The following is a 19,952-nucleotide window of genomic DNA, read 5'->3' on the forward strand; positions in this document are numbered from 1 at the left end:
AACCTCAGCCCCCCTGTTCTGAGAGAAATCTTCTGCATACGTGGATGTTTCATTGCCCTTGTCTAGCTTGGATTAACACATAGTCTACAGGCACACACCTGATCATCTACATTTGCTCTCTTACAACACTAAACTATGTTTTCTATCTTTATCTTGTATCTACCTACCACTTCAGCATTTTATTAAAAATAATAATAATAAAGAGAGAAATGTGGTAACCACATATAAATCAAGTATAAAAATCAAATGAGTATTCATATTTGAACTGACTGTTTATAGTTCATAATGCATGAGCAAAACCGAAAATTTCTGTGATGACTGCCCTTGTACTGTTCACCATGTAACTTATTCACTATGTAAGAATTTGTTCTCCATGTAAGAACTTGTTTGTTATGCCTCAGAAGATTGGGGACTGACGAAAATTAGGCTTGGGGTGGATTAATGATTGTGCATTGAGCATTGACTCCCCTATACAGAATTTTATTGTTGTTAACAACCATTTGATCAATAAATATGAGAGATGTCCTCACAAAAAAAAAGTACACACTTCCAATTGTAAAATAAATAAGTAACCGGGATGTAATATATAGCATAAGGAATATAGTCAAAATATTGTAACAACTTGGTATGGTGATAGCTGGTACCTAGAATTATCATGTATATAAATGTTGAATCACTATGTTGTACACCTGAAACTAATGTAATGTAATACTGTGTGTCAACTACCCTTCAATAAAAAATAATTATCTACAAAAAAAAAAAAAAAAATAGAACCTGGGGCAAAAGTGGAGGGATTTTGCATATGTAATTCAAGTCCCTAATCATGTGACTTTAAGTAATGAAACCCAAGATTATCCTGTGTAGGCATGACCTAATTAAGTGAGTTCTTTAAAGGAGGGTCAAAGGTTGGCAATCAAAGTAGCAGAGACTCTCTCTCTCTCTTTCAGCTTTAAGAAGCAAGCTGCCATGAATTCCACAGCCTCAAGGAAATGCATTCTGCCAGTAACATGAGATTGCTTGGAAGCAGATCCTTCTTCCCTAAGATAGCCTCAGTTGAGTCTGCAACCTGACATCTTGTGAGACCCTGTGCAGAGCACCCAGTTCAGCTGTGCCCCAAATTCTGCCCTGCAGAAACCCAGGGAAAATAAGCAGGTATTTTTCTAAAGCCACTATACTTACAGTAATTAGTTATGCAGCAACACAAAACTAATACACTTCCCACTGACTTTTTAAACAACTTTTACCCACCACTCTTCCATAAAAACCGTTATCACCAGTGTCTACTATGACTTATTGTTGCCTAAGCCCAACAGGCTCTTGAATCCCTTATCTTTTCTGATTTCTCTATAGAATCTAACTTCCAATCTCTTCCTTTGTTTCAAAACTGATTTATCTATGGCCTCTATTTCATCACTCTCTCCTAGGTTACCTCCTGTCTTTTGATGAGTTCTCTTCACAGTCTTTCCCTTCTTTCACCTTCTTCTTGTATGTCAGTACTTCCCCGGCTGCCCCCTCTGTCTGAAATGCCCAGGTTGTCTGCCAAGAGAACTTTTACTCACCTTCCAGACTCAGATCATACAATGTGAAGCCTCCTGATGATCCACATGGTTTATGTTCTTCCCCTAGACTTCCCATTGTTCCTGGAACATGTCACCATTCATTGTCACTGTTTTTTGGTGCATCTGGTTTCAAGTTCCTTGAAGGCAGGTACTACATCTTTTAAAGCTCATTCCCCTACTTCCTGGTGCTGGCATATTACCTTCATGCCAGAATGAAGAAATAAAGTGTCTAGTGGATGCAGGAACAGGTCAAGGAGCAGTCACCTGGTGTCTTCTTAAAGAAAGCCTCTTAACCTCCCTCAGCGACTGTCCTCTTTCATTCTGTTCCAGTCTAGACTCTGAGCAGTAAGGATGAGCAGGGGAGGGGAGAACAATGACTCTGACATACAATTTAGCCTTTCCCTCACAAGCAAGAAAATAATTTGACTTCTGACATCAACAAGTCCGGAGAGCCTCCTTTTAAAAGGCTCCATCATCTTTCTGCTGGATTTGTCAAAGCAACTTGATTTTCCATAAAGGTATTTCCTCTGCTCCTTGGGCTAATGGTACAGTAGATCTCACTCAGAGGAAATAAGAGGCCATCAGTTAGGGGTCACAGGATTCTATCAGCAGCAGAGCAGAACCTGGGGCCTCCCACTGGTTCCCCCAAATTCTAAATGTATCCAGTCTAACTCACCATGGAAGGTGACAAAGAAGGTTAATGAGTCATATACTCACCCTAAGTGAGAAGACAAATAGAAGGTGGCAATGGGAAGATCACTACAGAAGGGTGGTTAAAGAAAATAAAATTGCTTGGCCAGAGATATGCATATCAACTAAAAGAATGAGGGCCTCTAAATTTTTAATCATCCCAACTGCCTCAAGCAATTACATAAAGAGGCCCACCCAGAATCTGAGGTACTACTTGAATCATCTGTCACCTACTTTTGCAGAGCAGACTCTTTGTTTTCTTTGCCATCGCTGTGCTCTGTATGCAGTTAGAAAGCCATCCAGCTGATGGTCATGTACAGATCACCTCTTGGTATTTTAATATAAACATGCCATTTTTCGGAAACAACTTGTGGCCTTCTGTGGGTAAAACTGCAGTATTTCCAGAATCTCTCGCCTGGCCTTAGTGCATCTCCATGTCAATAGGTGTTTCCAAGGGTGGAGAGAAGCAGTCTGTCTCTAAATTAATAGGGGATTACAAAGGGGGTGGAGAGTGAGCATGCACCTGGACCAGAGAGGTTTGGTGAGCCCCTCCTGCAGCTGGGTCACAAGAGACATGGGTGAGCAGAAACAGATGACTGCTTGTAAGCAATAAATGGGTTTCTCCCACTTTATTTCTCCCTTTGACTGATTTTGGCTTCAGAGGTTATTTGCCTCAGACTGGAAACATATTTTCCTACCAAGTCACACCTTCTAAGCTAGGCCTGCCAGCAGGTAGTGGAATCCAACACAGAAATTTAACATCCCTGCTATTTTCAAAGTCTATAATCTCTACATCCCTAAGGCCAAAAGCTATGGATGATTTGTTTCAATAGGTGAAATATGGAGCAGCAGCCACACTACGAGGCAGGTCCGGGCTCTCCTCCACTCTCTTACCATTTTCTCTCGCTGGGGATGTTCATTAGGAGAGTTCGTATAAGGATGTCTAGTCCCTCTTGAAATCACACAGTCATGTAAAAAGGAGATTATTCATTCAATCACGCATCAGTTTCTAAGCACCTACCCAGGCATTGTGTTAGGTGATAGGGACCAGAAAGTGAGATTTTTTTGTCATTGCTGGGCTCACAAATCTGCCTGGGTAAGAGAGACATAGAAGACTAATCTAACACAATGTGCTAGTATTAATAGGGTATTTCATTATAAAATTGAGGCCCGTGGTACAAGGAAGGTTTTTATGTCTAATGCTCAGTCCAAATAATTTACTGTAATGTTTTCCATGCATCCATAAAATCTAGGTACTTAATAAATATGTGTGCCAGTGTCCTAGTTTCTCAGATTTTATGTAAGAACCTCCTTTATTTGATCCCAGCTAATTTTCCTGACTTCTTTTCCAAATCCTCTCCTCAGTTCTTATACCCAAGCTACGTTTGAACCAATGTGTAAAACATCTCCCTCCTCATGTGTTCCTTACCCTGTGTCCAAAACATGCTGCCATCTCAAACCACTTAAATACAGTTAAGTCACGTGTTGAACACCTACAATGGACCAGGCACTGCTCTAGGCACATTACAAATATTATCTCATTTAATCTTCACAAAGAAGGTTGATATCCTCACCCCATTTTACAAATAAGGAAACTAAGGCTTATGATTTCAAGTGACTACCCAGAGGAACACTGCCCGTAAGCTACTTGCCTCATTTGTGTCTTCCCACACCAGCTCTCCAGTGCATATGCTCTCTTCCCTCACCACCTGTCCATTCCTCAACTTGATTTCTATCCCTATTAAGGTCATAAAACAGCCTAATTTCCAGACTGAAAGGACTTTGAAGCCCCTACTCTATTTGGCTTTGTTTTATATTTTATTTTTCCTTGCATTCTATTTGTAATATAATATTTCAACCTCGTTTATAGACTATTTTGTTGTTAAAATTCCTTTCTCATTCATTGCATGAAACCCCTCTTTCCAACTTCTCTGGTTGCCTCTCAGTCTCTTTCACTGGCCTTTCTTCTTTGACAGGCCCCTTTATATTTTGCTGTTTCCTGGCCTGTATCTTATGTCCTCTTGTTCTACATTCTTTCCAGGAGTAAATACCACCACTCTCATCACGTCATCTTATGTGGCAAATATCTCCAGTCTCCCATCTCTCCTGTGTCTCAGCTTCATACTTTCAGCTCCTTTTCTAGATAATATGATATGTACCACCAAGGCATCTCAAACGCATGATTTATTATATTATCTCTTCCTATCCCTTCGCAAGACTTATTATTCATCCCTCAATTAATGACATCAACATTCATCCAATTTCCTTGGTTATAAATTTCATTCATTCTTGACTTTTTCCATATATTATCAATGAACAAATCCAGTTCATTTCTACCCCGTAAGTCCCATTTATTCCCACCCTCACTGCCTCTGCTCCAGGCTTTATAATGGGTCTTTCAGACAAGCCGTTCTGTTTACATGTATATATTCACCTCTCTTTTAACTCTATCCCTAAGTCACAACTCTTAGACTTTTACATCACCATTCAAGAGATCTACTACAAGATAGCATTTACTACACATTCAAAAACATTTCTTTTTTCCTGAATTTTCTTTGAGAGGTCTTTGGTTCAATTGCTTCTTTTATAGAGAATTTTCACTATTGACTTACATTTTAAGATTGAGAATTGTTTTGTGATTTTTAACGAATGTGCTTTTATGTAAACATGCAACTTTAAAGAAAGCATTTGGAATGTAAGTATATTCAACCCAATATTTATACAGACTATATTCAAGATAATATAGTAACCAATGTAGGGAACAAATGTTTAATACAAATGAAATTAACATGAACTTTACCTTTAGGGATTTTATAATCCACTAGCGGAGATGTGGCATGAAGCTAAATAGTTATAATACATGCTGAAACAGGATAATTGCTATAAAAGATGTACAAGAAAAAGCTCTCAGGATTGAGGGAGAGTTTGTTTTGACTGAGGGAATCAAAGCTGACTTTATGAAGGAGTCAATATCTGAACAAGGACTTCAATTATGTGAATTATTAAATATTTATCCTTTTTATATATACCTTATTGAACCTCACCTATATGCAAGACTCTGTACTAAGTTTTAGGGATACAGAAATAAACAAGAGACAGACCTTGACTTCAAGTTGTTTTGTCTAATGAGGAAGAAAGATAAAATGGATTATTACAACAAAGTAAAAGGAAATGTAAAGGAGATTGTCTAGAAAAGCTACAAAAATTTTAAGGAAACTGATAAATAAGGAGGAGGAAAACTACCTCATCTTCAAAGGGAATGTCTTTAGGAAGAGGTACTGTTGAGCTGAGCCTAGATTATCAAGCAGCCTGGGCCAAAATGGAGATGGGTCTAGGGAAGAAAGAATCATTACACACTTAAACCAAGGACTCAGGGACCTAAAGGTGTGAAGCGTGCACTTCTGTAATACTTCAGAACTGAAGAAGAGAGGCACAAGTAGTGGGTAGAAAAGGACATCTAGGCTAATTTATGAAAAGGTTGAAGGCCAGACTAACTAAAGATGCTTATTAGGAATAGCTTAATAAGTTATTGCTGACTAACTGATAGCACTAATATATAGGCAATTTTATACATGGATTCATTTTTACCAGAGAGACCAGACATTCACTTAATTAACTGCATTTCTGATTGAACCACTGTTGTTGGCATAAGTAACCCAATCATGGGATATTCTGTAGGCTTTTTACTACTATGTGAAACTTCTCAGCATGCCTTCTTTGGTGATCTGGTCATTTCTCTTTAGTTCACATTTGCAGATAACAGCCTTCTTATTTTTATTTCAAGATGATCTACTATTCAGCACTCAAATGGATTATTATAGGAAATGAAGCAGGAACAATAGCAATTTCTAGACATTTCAGGATCCAATATTCCTCCATTAGCGGCAATCAGAATTTTTAGCCATTACTAATGAATTAGATTGAACTTCACCTTCTTATTAGGAGCTTTGATAACACAAACTATAATCTACTCCTAAATAACCAATTTTGGAAAACAGATTCCAAAGTGTATGTCTAGTCTGTAGTTTGACCTCTATATATTTGGTCATATGAAAACAAAATCAATGGCCAACTCAAGGGAATAAACCTATCAATTGGGTAAAAGAGTCAGTCAAAAATCCAAAAATTGTTTTGTTAAGGATATTTTGCTTTGTTCATTTATATTTGGTATCATCACACCTCCAAGATATTCTTCAAAGGGGCCACATCAAACTACTTTCTCCTGACTATGGAAACCCTATGTCTCCAACTTAGTTATTCCATCATCTTTCCTGAGGCAAGAGAGAAATGTTTAAGCCTATGCATTTAATTATATGATTAGAATAACTAGATGAGAATAAACCTCAAGAAGAAATAAACATTTTAGTCCAGTAAACCTGGGAGGGGGGATAGCTCAGGGAGAGTCTTCTATCACCAAACGATGGCATGAGGATGCTCAATGCTTGAAGGTGATATAAATTCAGCATCAGGAGGTCAGCGAAGGCTGCCAAAATAAAGATGGGGTGGCACCAAAAATAAGATCCCTATTCTACAGTTTTGCATAAGTCCTTGAAGCACCAAACAGCTAACTCACCAATAAAAATGTTCTCCCAACTACTTTGGGATATTCGCAAATGCCTGGTCTGGCAGATCCCAAATAGAACGTCCTGTTACTGACTCACTCAAGAGCTCCACGTCCACTTCCTACGCCCAAAGCCAGCCTCTGCATTCCTGACCTTCTACCTATGTGTCATCAGAGTCATTTTCCCCACTTGAAGGCAACATCTTATTTTTCCTTCTTCAAAATCCCTCCCTTCACACCACCTTTGTTTCCTGCCGTCCACAAACATGAGTCTTCCCCTAGTGCACCACAGGTTCTCTACCTTAAAGGAACCATTCAATCTTGCTGCTAAGTTTTGGGGTGGGGTCTTTCCCCCCTTTTCAATGAGCCAGCTCCACCCTAGTGGCCTCCAAAACCACAAAAGATATTTTCCTTTAGACCCAGAGGGAAGAATTATTTTTCTATACACTTATTTCCTAGTGTACCCCTTTCCTACTCTTTTAGTGGTTTAAAAGGAATGTGTCCACATCTAATATCCAATTGACATCTTCTCACTGGATTTTTCTCATATCTGAAGTCTTTTTGAAGCACCCAAGTCACCAAGCACCCTCTCCTAAGAAGCTCCCAATATCAAACCTTCTCCAAGAGTTGTTCAAAGGGAAGAGATAATATTCTCCCAAATCCACTCCAGCTAAATGTTTTACATTTTCCCACCAGCCAGTTCGCAGTATGACTGTATGATCCTTTTTGTCTTATGAATTATTACCTGTATTTACACTGTGGTGATTTATGAACACAGAATTTGGTTATCTAACAACGTTTTTTCCTTAAAGTTTTATATGCCTTGAACAGGAAGGCCTCTGCAGGCAGCTTAGGACAAGGGGTATGTGAACAAGTTTGTTTTTCTTATTTCAAAAAGAAAAACCTACCTGCCCGTGCTTTTGCTGAGGGGCCATCCCATGAGGCATTGCAGGATGTGGTGGGGCCTGGAGGTCTGTGGCCCGGGTTTTGGGACGCACCACATCAGACACCAGGCTGGAGGAGATGGCTAGAGATTTGGGCCGGGTAGCGGTGGTGCCCGTTTCCCCTTGATGGCCTTGTTCAACTTTTCTGCTTGTAGCTTCATCCTCCCCCTCAGAGTCCACAATGAAGACATACTCAGCTTTGAAGAGGTCACTTTGCTGCATTCCTTGGGGTTTGTTTGTTTTAATTCCCCTTCCTTGTGAAATCTTTCCACCAACCTCTGAAGGATAAATCACTGTCCCTCGGTCTCTTTCCCGTTGGCTCCCAGCATTCAAGGTCAAGTACTCACTGGAATTAGACTGCAATACATATAGAGACATAAAAGCATTGCCATTGGTTTGATAAATGCACCTTTTTTTTTGCATGCATTCTTAAAAGTTAAACCTGTTCATAATCTCCAAGGATAAGAGTTTAAAAATATATATATATATAAATCAGCCTAGTAGAAGAGATTGGATTGGAGTTAAGGGTTTACATTTACTAGCCCACCTGTTTGTCTTGGTCAAAGCCCAAACAATTTAGGGCACAGAATCAAAATCAATAAGTTAACCTGTTTCAAATAAATCATGATATGATTTTTTTTGAAAGAACAGACAACAGCAACGTTTTCCATGAAGACATTCATGAAACAAATGGGGATTGTTCAAGGGTTTACTTTCTATATAAGCCAAAGAAGGAAGGAAATCCCATTTTAGACAGTTTCTAAAATAATATGCATCTCCCAAATATCTGAGAGGAAAAATAAAACTGAACAAAACGCATACATATTAAGACAAAACAATCCAAACTAATTGGGAAGAACTCAGTAAGACACCAAAAAAAAAGTTGATATTTTTAGTACAAAGTATCTTTCACTGCTATTTTATTTTGGGTTTGTAATTCTAAATCTTTCCCCATCCAGTTTTCTGTGAATATATAGAAGGTTTAAAAGACCAGGGGTAAGCTTTATCAAGTTTCCAAAACATGTTTTTTATAAAATTATAGCGTCAGTATACACTAAGATTGTGTTTGAAAGACCCAATGCCTCTTGGCTTTGATAATCACACTATGGTTACTATTCTTTCCTTTGCAACTTTCCTTTAGGTCTAAAATTCCTTTAAAATAGAAATTTTAAAAATTCACTAAATAAACTAACTTAAATTTCAACTATGGTGATCAAATTAATGCATACTAATATGTGTGATAATAGAAGTCAAATAATTGATTATATACAACTAAACTGAGGAGTTCATTTTATATAAATATTTCACATTTTTTAGTTGATGATGATATAGTCAAGATGAAATTCCCATTGCCTCTGGTTAGGATTTCTCTGACAGTGGTCATTTCACATATTAAATTATAATACTATAGAGAACAAAAACCCAAATTGGAAAGAAATTTAAATTAAAAATAGAAAGGTTCAAAGACAGAGAGACTGTTTTGGAAAGTTATAGAATAACTAAAAACTTGGCAAAAAATTGAACTAGTTTCTAAATCATTATTAATGATTATTAATTACTAAATAATTATTAAGGATTATTAACACATAATATATGTAATAATATACTTTGTAATGTAGCAATTACTGGTTAATAATTATTAAATATTATTAATGACCTCAAATAATTCCCTTCCTCCCCAGCCCATCATTCTCTATTCCTTTAGTCTGATGTGGGTTTCTTTACAGCACTTATCACTACCTGGGATTCTATTATACACTTCTGTCTGTTTCATTGTCTGCCTTCCTAATAGTAACTTATGTGAGTTGACTCAGAATCCATAGCACCAAGCACATAGTATGTTCAGTAAATAGTTGTTAAATATATAAATAAATAAGAGATAGTATACCCTGTTCTATTATAATATTGAACTGTTTAAAAAATAGGAAAAAAAATCCTAACTCTTTTAAAGAGGTAGTTGTGTGTTTATCATTGCAAACAGCAGGTGAGTATCAACATCTTAGGAAATTTTGGGAATTTGTAACCAAGATTATTGATTCATCCATCTATAGGCTTACACAGTCACCTAATAACAAAGGAGCCCATGAATATATTATGTGTAGTTGAACACTGTTAGAGAGAAACTTCCCAGAAATGCCTATTGTGGTCCTCTGGATTTCTCTGAAATAATTTGGCCTTAATAGTCTTTGAAATAAAATAGTAGTATTGAAAATCCCAAAACCATAAATAGTTACTACTCCCTAGTTAAAACATTTTCATACAAAGTGAAAGACTATTTTATCCCCTTTCAGTGTCTCAAAAATACCATAAAGCTCCCCCAGTCCCATTTTACTTATAATAAGATATTGCTAAAATGTTTTAAGAGAATTTTTTTTACTCAAAATATCATTTTCTGACAGAAGTCACTTTCAGGTTTTTTTTTATTTCATTAACAAACTTGGTCTTTTCTTATATAGGTGTAGTCAGGGTTTAAATATGATTTTATAATCTATTTTGTCACTTAATATTATAAAGTTAACATTTTCCATAGAATTACATAATCACTATAATTATAACTTTGTCAAGGTGATAGATTATCATATTCTTAACTTCTGATTGTTAGATATTAAGGTGTTTTTATTTTTCCCTATGTAACAATTTTCTTCATTTACACATTTTCCTTGAAATATATTTCCAAGAGTTAGGTTATTGAAAGGTTATAAACAATTTTATCACTGGGGATAAGGTTTTCCACCAAAATCGTACAAATTCACAAAACTAGCAGCAAACTGTAAGTATGCCAATATCTTTACAACTGCCTGACATTGGGTATTACATTTTTTTAATGTTGCTAATTTATTACATGTAAAACAGTAACACCTCACGGTTTCATCTTGTATTTTCTTTCAAGGTAAATTTAAACTTTTATTTTTAATTTTGTTTTTATTATTTTAAGATTCATTTGGGAGAAGGTGAGGTGCCAGAAGGCAGAATGTGTCATGTGAATAGCAAATAACAGAATATCAACTCAGAAGTGTTGAGAATAATGTACTAGAGAGAAGCTGGGATTTGGTAACTATTACATTGCTATATTTTAAGTCAACCTTAGATTTCACAGTCATCTCATCTTAAGCAGAGGAAATAAACATTCATACAAATTTCTAAGCTATTATTATGGACAATTTAATGTTAATTGCTTAATATAAAAGAGAATAAAAGTAATCCTACCCTATTTACAGTTTCTGGATTCTTATCACTTGATTCCTCAGGAATTTTAACAAGGAATTTAGAGGCATCAGCCAACTGAGAGTGGGTTGGTAGTCTTCTGACAGTGGGGACAAATGTGAAGATCAGAGGTTTGGCTTCAGAATCACCAGAAGAGACCTATGAGACATGTAATAAATAAGATTTTCAGTCTTATTGGAAGTTTATCTTGACTTTCTTTTCTACAAACCATGATATTTATCTCACTTATTTTGATAAATTGCCTATTGTCCTGTGATGGTGTGTATGGTTGCCAATGACAGCAGCTATAAAAATAGTCATTGTGTATCAGACCCTTTTTTTATGATACCATTTATCAGTGAAAGCAATACAACCCCAGAAAGATCCTGTTGTAAGGGACAGCAATAAAACAGTAGGTTGGCTAGTTGATCTGCTGGAATATTACAGGGCATCTTGATGTCAGTGGAGTCATCACAAGCACAGCATCTGGTCTGTTTCAAAACTGGCTCTTATCCATTTAACCCAGGGTTATCAGGTTCAATTTGACTAATAATTACCAAGCATACAAGAAGCTTCCTACAGCCACCATTAATGAGAAAGCTGATATGGATTTAAAACTGAAAGTATGTTTTGCTGGCCATTGGAACAGCGATGCCTGCTCTTGAGGATATGCCTGCTTTTTCATTCTCTCTTCTTTCATTCAAAAACACTGTGCTAAGTATTTGCTCTGTGGCAGGCTCTCTGAAGCTACAAATACAACAGTAAATAGGAAATAGTCCATAGATCTCTCACAGGTAGCAAGAGGGTACACACAGAATACTAAGGGAGAAGCAACAAGGGGTACCTGCTACCCAGCCTGGGAAGCTCTGTCAGCAGCAACACCTGAAATCTAAGTTCCAGTGAAGAGGAAAAGAAGGATTCCCCAGGCAGAGGAAACCAGATGAGAGCCAGCCTGGAAAACAGCAGCACTGGTACGTAGATCAGGCTTGGATTTTGTTCCATTGATAACAGAGAACCATTGAAGTATTGTAGATGGGGAAATAACATGGTCGCATTAGAAGTTTAGATAGATAATTCTGGTTTTAAAAGACTCAAGGCTTAGTGACAAGGACAGAAAGCCAACAGCAACAGATTGAGGATGAAATGGAAAGGGGAAAAGAAAAGATGGTCCTGTAGATTTCTCTTTCAAGAAGTTTGGATGAGAAGCAATATTCTGGCTCTAACTAAACCAAGGTTCCCTCTGAAGGCCTCTGCTTTCTCCAGAGCAGTTTTCTCTCAGTGGAGGCTGTTTCCTCTCACACTGGGCCTGGAAGTAGGATAAGTGTCCTCCGTGCTCCTCTTTACTTTTTCCACACCATGGGTCTTCTTTTCTCTTACCTGAAATCTTCCAGCACTGAAACCTCATGTCCTCAGTCTCCACTACTCACTACAGCACCCCGTGCTGCAGTCATCTGCCCACGCCAAGTCACACCCTTATTTCTTGGAAGATGTATTTCCGGACTCAATTCCACTCCTTTTAACACTGTGCTTTGTATAATACCCAATATTATATCCCATGAGTAATTTTTCTAATACTGTGTTGCCTTGACCTTTACTTTGCCTTGCCTCTCACATCCCCAGCCTAGACAAATAGTCACAACCTGTCCATAATTTCATTTCATTCTCTGACCACCGCGTCTTTGCTTCCCATACCTCTCCCACTAGTACTCCAACTCCGACATTTCTCAGATCCCACCAGAATCAGTCTACTGATCCTTCCAACATTTTCTTTTCCATTCTTCCTTTTTTGTTTTTTTAACTGACCTCAATGGCTGCATTTCCAGTAATTGCTCCAGTGCATACCTTTCAAATGCTTTGCCCTCTCTCACATCATCGTCCCCATTTGGGTAAATCACAATCCTAAACCCCACCTACTCTACTCCTACACTGCACAGGTCCGTGTTTGGGGAAAATCACACAACCATCTTACTGGTTATACTCCGGATTTATAACTGTGTGTTTCAAACAGACCTTTCAATGCCGCTCTGTAACCACACTATACTTCTATAACCCCATCACTCTCTTACTCACCTAGAAAACTCACATTTTTTCCTCTTTTTTCAAACCCCCAACATCTTCTTTCCTAGTCTTACTCTGAGCTGATGACTTTCCCATTTCACTGAGATAATTACTGCAATCAGAAAAGAACTTCCAAGGTCCCCATCACCATATCTACTCAGCCATGTTCATCGTTGTCCTTTTATGGGAACTTCAGTCCTGTCACTATGTTACCACTAAAACCAACCATTACTTGAGCATTTTGCTGTATACTTACTCTCATTTATTCAACATTTCAACAAACTCTTATTAAATGCCTACTACATGCTAGGCACTGCTCTAGGGGTTGTGATATAACAGTAAACAAAAATCTCTACCCTGATGGAATTTATATTCTAGTGGAGGAAGCAGTAAACAAATATATATATATATATATATATATAACATTTTTAGTATTTTGAATAGTTACAGGCTATGAAGACTGGCTGTAAGGCTATTGCAATAACCCATGGGAGAGAAAACAGTAGACTGAACTTCAGTTGCTGTAGTAACAGTGATAAAAAGTGTCACACTATGGCTGTATTCTAAGGAAAAAGTAGAATTTGCTGAAAATTAGTTGTGTGATATAAGAAATAGACAAGAGTTAAGACAAGACAAATTTTTAACCTGAATAACTAAAAGAAATGAGATTTTATTCCCTGAAATGGGGAAAACAACAGGTAAAAGCTGGTCTAAACAAGGAGTGACTCTGTGGCATCTTACCACTCTGATGGACAGTGACTTCAATGGGGTATGGGGGGAACTCGATAATATGGGTGAATGTAGTAACCACAATGCTTTTCATGCAAAACCTTCATAAGAGTATATACCAATGATACCTTAATTTAAAAAAATAAAAAATTCTGGTCTAAAACAAAGATCAAATTCAATATGCCAAGTATAAATCCAAGTTGAAATGTGAGTATGGAAGTCAAGTTTAGAGGAAAGTCTGTACTAGAGATAAAATTATTAGGGTTGTTCACCCATATACATGGTATTTACAAATGATGCTACTAGATGATACCAGGAGGGAGTAAACACAAAAAGAAAAAGAGGTCCAAGGTTGAACACTCCAGAACTCTAACACTACATGATCCAGCAGCTGAGGAAGAACTAGTAAAGGTAATATGATATTTCAAGGGAAATAGAAAAGCTTGAAACATCATTGGTAGCAATAGGAGGAGGCCTGACCATAAGCAAAAGGACTGACAGGCTATGCTGAGGGCCCAGCTCAAACATAAATCCATGTATGTGCAGCAGAACAATTTGCTTGGCTGTTTGATATTCTCCTCAAGTGCCTATCATAGGAAGAGAGAGAGTGAATTACAGCACTTATAGAACTGATGTTTGGAGATAGTTTGGGCAGAAGGATGTTGTGAGTATAAGGAAACCGAGGATACTGATGAGAAGACAGAAAATGATGAACCATGGAGCTGAGTTTAGATAGGTAAAGATGAGGGACCCTCAGATGTAAGAACTAAATTATCTCTGTGGCCCAGAAAACAGATCTGAGAAGCATGGTCAGAGTTTGGGAGGATGGCTTGGGGTTTTAGTATGGTATATGAGGATTTGTGATTTAGAAGTATGGTAATTCTAGATAATTATATGGTCTTGGCTATGGCCTTGAGGCTGAGTATCTAAGATTAAAAAAACAGAAAAGGCACTGAACTTGTGAAGGTCAAGGAACCGCGAGACAAGAGTGTTGACAAGGCCATCCTTGTGAAGACGAAAGCCATGGTTGATGACAGCAAGATTGGGCTGGAGAGAGACTGTTAGCATGGTGAGGCTGGGAACAGGGGGTCCCTGGGACAGGCTAGTACCTGGGGCACTGGGTTATACATTGGATATTTTCTTTGTGAGCATGCAATCAGAGAAATGGATATCCTTGCAGGTTTCACCCAATTTACAGGCCTAACGAACTAACTCAGGACCACTTATCATAGGAAAAAACTGGTAACTAAAAATGAAAACACCCATGCCTTCTAGAAAAAATACATATTTTTAGGGGGTGTAAAATATACAGACAAATCCTTCCTCGCCGATTTTCATGTTTTAATATTATTTTCTGCCTTTAAAGATATTCATCACTATTCCCTCATTGCGGTCATGTCACAATTCCCAGATTGCAGCTTATCACCAGAAAATAATAAGTTAATGCTTTCCTTTATAGAAAAGAACATTAGATCCCTTGTGGGATGTGAGAATCCCACCAGTCTTATCGCCAATAAATAACACAACACACTTCCTAGCTCGATTATTTTCTAGAAGGTTTTCTTTACATGACTAGCTTTACCACTATAATGATGAATGGAGACTGGTTTTAGCAACAAAAATCACTGAGGGCAGTTCAGATAATTCATCATAGAATTTCATTTATGTAGGAAGTAAAGACAGTCCTCTAGAAGTCAAAGAAGAAGTGAAATTATGACCTTGTCCCCAGGTTTTTTAGGCATGCCCTCATTTCCTCACGTGATGACTATAGGTCTATATCAGGTTCTATTCAAATGAAATTTAAATACTGATGTATGAAAGGCTTCAGTATAAGCTGCATGGTTCAGAGTAAGTGCCTTTGCCTTCTAAAGCACATACAATGACAAAAATTTACTTCTCCTAAGTAGGCTTGTGCAGTTTGTATAATTCAATGCTATGTAAATCTCTAAAATATGAATAGATCTCCACTACTGATCCATCATAAACTATAGACCTTTTAAAAGTTAAGAGCTATAGTTTTGGCAAATAAAATGGCAAGTATCAGTGAAAACTGATGCTTCAATGAATAAGGTGTGCTTTTATAACAATGCCCTCAAAGAAATTCCAAGAACATAATAATCACATGTTGACACAGAAGGCCTCCAAAAAGAAGTAAAAGTATTTCCCTCTGCTTTATTGTTTCATTTTCCTACAGAAACATCCGTATCCTATGTAAAATTTCTTCACCAGTGAAGAACAATTATTTTATTTTAGTTGAATAGAATACATGGTGTCATTCAAGCATAACATTAAAATTAGGAAATCTAATAGGTCTAAAGTATTTATTCATCTTCCTAGGTGACTATTAGAGAACAAGATCAGAGATAAATTCCTGTACAGACATATATCCACAGAAGAACAAGCACAGAAAGGACAACAGTTTAGTATTCACTTTTAAGCTGGGAGTACAATGCTATCCTGGGGCTCTTTTCAGTGCCTTTACCTAGCATCTTCCTCTTATCTTACCAAGATGTACAAATTTTTTGTGTGTACAGAATTTCAGCTGGAAAAGGATTTGAAATTACACCAGCTCCATTATGCAACATTTAAATGAAGAGCCATGTGTTAGCTGGTAGACTGCTGAATCCCTTACTCAGAAGAGAAAAACATATATATTTGCTATTTACTGAAGCCCATGGCCAAGTTCCAATGGAGCCCAGAAATGAATTGCTATGGTGATGAAAAATCATTTTCTACACAAAGCAGAAACAGATGCATGTTAATACCATTGCACTGGTTAAAAGCCAATTAACACTTTCAGTTGCCAATGCCATTAAAAGCACATCTTACTTCCTATCCTTGGGAAACTCTTTTAATAATAGAAATTAGATCTGAAAGATTAAAAGCCTAAATAGGTTCAAAGTGCTCAAAATCTCTGAGTCTTTCACCTTCTCACCACCCAGCCGAATAATAATTTAAGAAATTATTTTCTCCCATGCCTTGCAGGCGACTGCTTCTTTTCTCAGTTTCAGGCTGCAATGCCTTCCCCTTCTTCTTCCCTAAAACTTCTCTTCCAGTGTTGACACCCACACTCACAGATGGCCACTAGCCTCCTGTTGAGAAGAGGCATTACAGGCTGTTTTAGCATCAGCACTACACCAAGGGCAGCCTGAGCCGTGGCTTGGGTTGCCCAGTGAGCAATTTTAATTTATCTGCTTAGTCTTTCCACTAACTGTAGATTACATTTCATTTTGCTATACAGTTGAATTGATCTACACCCGGGCAGCTCTCCCTCAACAAATACCACAGTGCACAGCCTTTAAAAGTTCTTGCAAGCATTAAGGAAAGACCTCCTTTTACCTGGGGTGTGGTCTGAATGCTCCCTGCTAAGATGCACGAGTTCATTGGGCAGTCACTGTTCCCCGCAGTCACTCAAGACGCCCCTCTCCTGGAAGCATTGATTCATCACATAAGGGAGTGAGCAGAGCGATGACTGAGGTGGGAACGGAGCCTCTCCCTCACACACACACACACTCACACGGCAAAAAGAATTCTAAAAAAAGGTAGAGTGGAACCCTCCCTGGGTCGATGAATTTTGTCAGCTCCAAAGAGTAGATAAATGGTGAGACAATTTTTACATTTGGAACTTTGTGAGAGATCATATATTGACTGCTGAAATGGAGCCAAAAGAAGTAAAAAAAACCTGCCACCTCTATGTGTTTGCCCTCTTTTCCTTTTATGTGTGTATTCCAATTACATATTCTGCAAAAGGAAGAGAAAAGCCAGATTGTACAGCAACAAGAAGCTGATTGAAGGGCCTGAGCACCTGCCAATCTCAGTTATCAGTTGGCCACACTCGCTGAGAACGTTTAGAGGTACAAACACATGCAGACACTGCCTAAATAAAGAACAGGAAAACACACAGTCATCACTGCAAAAAATCAATAACTTTATCGGCCCTTGGCATAGAAATAGCTAGCAACGATACACAGGAGCATCTGTAGTGAATGAAGTTTGGCTATTAACCAAATTAGCTCTAAAATAAGGCTTGGAATCAAATATTTGTCAAAACAGAATTCCATTCCCGGGTTCCTGCAAGACAGTGAGCACCCTCACCACCGACGACAAACCTCAACACTTCACACATGAAACTGATCAGAGTCTTCAGCTTTCACTATTTCCATTTTCTAAGTATTGATTTTTTCTCCAAATCTGTAATATCTACATTTGTGCTTTGGCAATAAAAGATGCTGTGTCCCAAGGACTGGCTATAGACCAAAGGCTGAGGAAAGGGATGAAGGTTTTATTTTAGGGATCTAGATGATACCTCTTAATGTTTTCAGAACTCTGAATTTGTGGAAACATTACAAGTAAATTAATTGTCCAAAGTGATGCTATTAGTACACTGGCAAAAACTATTCCAAATAACACAGTACTTTTTGATCTAGAAAATCATCTCAATTTTTGAATGTAAGTGCTGAGTTATATCACTAAACAAATTATGTGCTTTTTTCTATGCTATGTATACAGAAGAGAACATAATAGCCTTCTGCCCTTAAAAAGCTTACAGTCCAATAGAGAACATAAAACAGGTATACAGACAACAGATACAAAGCAAAAGAGAAAAAAGGCCCATACTGCAGATCTGAAAGTTTACACATAAACCACCATGAGATCTCAGGAAAATGCAGCTTCTGACTGAAGAGGTTTGGGGTGGGGTCTCAGATTCTGCATTTCCAACGAGCTCCCATTCAATGCCCTGATGCTGCTCTGTGATACCTGAGTAGCAAAAACTTAAAGGAATTTCTGGATCACAGCCACTGGACTCATTCAAAGAGGACATGGCATTTGGGCTTCATGGAGAAGGACAGGGGACAGGGGACCCATGAAAGTGGAATAGCATAGCATCTATTTCAAACAGAAAGGCATGAGCAAAGGCACCTGCCAGAACAGCAGAAGCAGCAGGTGTCGTCTGAAAGGACAGGACCCTGGAGTCAGATCATTCCTGGCTGTGGGACCCGGGGAAGTTACTGAAGCTCTGCGGACTCAGTCCTCTCACCTATGAGTGTGGATAAGAATGGTACCTATTTCGCAGGGCTCCTGTGAGGATTACAGCGAAAACCAGCACATGAAGCCTTAGGTATGTGCTAGGCAAATACTTAATATACGTCACTCCTCTGAGGACTGTTACTATCCAAGTTGGTAAATAACATAAATGAGAATAAAAGAAATAAGACTAGAAAGGCAGGGTAGGACTAGATCATCAAAGTTCTTGAGTTAAGGTGTATTAGTGTCATTTGGTGGGGAGCAGGGATAAAAGTACATGCCCAAACATCAGAGGGTAGCATTAATAAATGCAAAAGGCCACACCCATCTCAAAGCTGTAGTGTGACTCCCCAAAGGGAAGGAACAGCCCAGTATTTTGTCAATGGTTCCATTAGTTTATTCTAAGTGGATGCAAACCGTGAAGCTCTTCTCCTATATCACCTTCTGTCCTTCTCCCTCTGATCCATTATTTCTCTCGTGCCTGTCCCCAGACATAAAGCAGTACCTAGTCATGCTGACACACCCAAATCTGGGAGAGGAAATACTTCCGCTCCTATCTTTTGCCCTACTTGAATTCTTCCTTGTATCATTTTACAACATGAGAACCAGTTAAAGTAATCCATTATTTTGCTCTGTAGTCTCACTGGCAACTTATCTTTAGCCATTTTATTTCCTTTCTCTTATTAATAATTGTTGGTGCTATAAACTATTCCTTATATGGATAGAAGTCATAATTTTTTACTTGAAAAGAAGAAACATAATAACCATGCATTATAACAGCATGCTTCAGCCATCTGGTTAGTAACTATATATAGTCTCAAAGAGCATATTATGTAGGACAATTTCTATAGAAACCAATCTCATTTGAATAGATACTGATGGCACCTGGTCAAAAAAAAAAAAAAGCTCCACTCTTGGATGACAAAGAAAAAGTAAGTTACTTACACAGAAGAAGGAGGTGGAGAGAGCCTATCATCCGATTACAAACACTTTCCCTGTAGGTAAGAAGGTCACATAGGATCTGCCCAAGACTTTGAGGCATTTTATAAACACAAACACTTAATGATCTGTCTTTCATAAAGGAACACAAAATGCTCTGTTGTGTAATCTTTTTCCAAAAGAAAATAAAGTTTTGTCAAAGTTTACAACAGCGAAATACAACCTAAAATACTCTTTAAAATC

General features: G+C 37.9%; 1 protein-coding gene across 20 annotated transcripts in view; it reads right to left on the bottom strand.

Annotated features, from left to right (window-relative positions):
• Positions 1–19,952, bottom strand: part of MLIP (muscular LMNA interacting protein) — a 256,856-nt gene that overhangs the window by 137,032 nt on the left and 99,872 nt on the right. For 15 of the 20 annotated variants that reach the window (XM_036916354.2, XM_036916349.2, XM_036916342.2 and 12 more), the window contains exons 2-3: positions 10,962–11,117; positions 7,719–8,111 (exon numbers count right to left, since the gene is read on the bottom strand). In XM_036916354.2, the coding sequence (XP_036772249.2) occupies positions 7,719–8,111; positions 10,962–11,117 (549 nt within the window). Of the gene's footprint in view, positions 1–7,718; positions 8,112–10,961; positions 11,118–17,084; positions 17,145–19,952 lie in introns of those variants that run through there. The other 5 variants (XM_036916355.2, XM_036916350.2, XM_036916351.2 and 2 more) reach the window with 2 other exon arrangements.

This window comes from Manis pentadactyla, chromosome 16 (assembly GCF_030020395.1).
Source record: "Manis pentadactyla isolate mManPen7 chromosome 16, mManPen7.hap1, whole genome shotgun sequence".
NCBI classification, from domain to species: domain Eukaryota; kingdom Metazoa; phylum Chordata; class Mammalia; order Pholidota; family Manidae; genus Manis; species Manis pentadactyla.